Source organism: Hippocampus comes, unplaced genomic scaffold (assembly GCF_001891065.2).
Source record: "Hippocampus comes isolate QL1 unplaced genomic scaffold, H_comes_QL1_v1.1 scaffold39, whole genome shotgun sequence".
NCBI classification, from domain to species: Eukaryota; Metazoa; Chordata; class Actinopteri; order Syngnathiformes; family Syngnathidae; genus Hippocampus; species Hippocampus comes.
The window spans coordinates 4,637,314-4,638,667 of NW_017842054.1; the positions used below are offsets into that span (position 1 = coordinate 4,637,314).

Genomic DNA, 1,354 nt, shown 5'->3' on the forward strand with positions numbered 1-1,354 from the left:
CCCCAACCATTGTCCAAGGAGATCCAAAAAAGATAAATCACTCTTAACAAAAATCACACAAGATAATGGATCAAGATTATCACGCACAGACATCTGATAATCATTTATCTGAAAGTGTTGGCATTTTAAAGTGAACCCTTGTTTAACGCCGGTGATACGTTACGGAGCCACCTGCTAATATTTGTAACGCATATGTAACGCATTTTAAACCAAAACACACAATGATGTGGCGGGCCAGATCTGGCTCCCGGGCCTTGAGTTTGACACCTGTGATGTAGAAGGATGTATACAAAAGATTTTGTAACACATCCACAATATAGCGGGGGTGCGAAAGATGAACTCCAATATTGCAGGGGTTCACTGCACCTGGCTTTAACCCTTTCCGGGGCAGCGGTTACCACAGTGGACAGGCTATCATGTTATCGGGTAACAGGTTATAATTATTGGTGCATGAAAGGTAAAACTTGGAGATACCCTCTAAATGGGTAAATGTAATCTCACACTGACTTTGTCTAGCCGTTTTTTGTTATTCATAATAAAATGAGCTAACCAACTGGTCCTGTCCGCCTCCTCGGTGCAGGTAGCCGTCCCACAGTGCAGTATGTGTCGTCGCTGGCCGAGCTGCCTCAGGCGCTGCAGCCGTACTACACGCAGGGCCACGGCCCGGCCGCCCCGCCCCAAAAAAAGGAGCCCCCTCGGCGCCCCCAGCCGTACTACACGCAGGGCTACGTCCTGGCCGCCCTGCACCCCATCATCCTGTCAGTGGGGCGCACGCGCTCGCTGCCCTTTAGCCTGCTGTACCGCGCTGTCCTGGCCAGGCCCAGACTGAAGTAAGTTGATGATGTTGACTCTGAAGTAGTTCAAAACTCTGAAACGAATATCACGTGCACACCGCCTCAATTGGCAGCAAACTCTCGAGTAAATCCATCAATGATTGATGGAGACAGCTGCATATTTCACGCAAAGCTGCGCCAGAAGGTCACACCGGCGAGCCAGAAGAGCCTGACTCTTGTTTGTCCCGGTTTGCAAGATTGAAGAAGGGATTTCTATTGGCTGGAAAGCCACTTGACAACATCCACCAGCCAATAGAGAGAGTAGCTTTCAAGGGTCTGCATATATTAACAATGAGAATAGTCATCGAATCTTAACATTAAATCAGGAATGTTCTTTAACTTGGAAATGTTCCCTTAAAATCACACAAAAACATTCATTTTGTTCCTTGAAACATTTGGAGGTATTCCATTTATATCGAGAGGGTTCTAGAAATATTTTTAAAATCTGTATGACAGGACCTTTGACAAGTCGATGAATGCTCTGTGTGTGTGTGTGTGTGTGTGTGTGTGTGTGTGTGTGT

The 1,354-nt window shown here is 46.8% G+C and overlaps 1 protein-coding gene across 1 annotated transcript in view; it reads left to right on the plus strand.

The window, feature by feature from the left end:
- Positions 1-481: 481 nt before the first annotated feature.
- rftn2 (raftlin family member 2) overlaps positions 482-1,354 on the plus strand; it is a 5,220-nt gene continuing 4,347 nt past the window's right edge. The window contains exons 1-2 of the mRNA XM_019859973.1: positions 482-485; positions 581-830. Coding sequence (XP_019715532.1) covers positions 482-485; positions 581-830 — 254 coding nt within the window. The remainder of the gene's footprint in view (positions 486-580; positions 831-1,354) is intronic.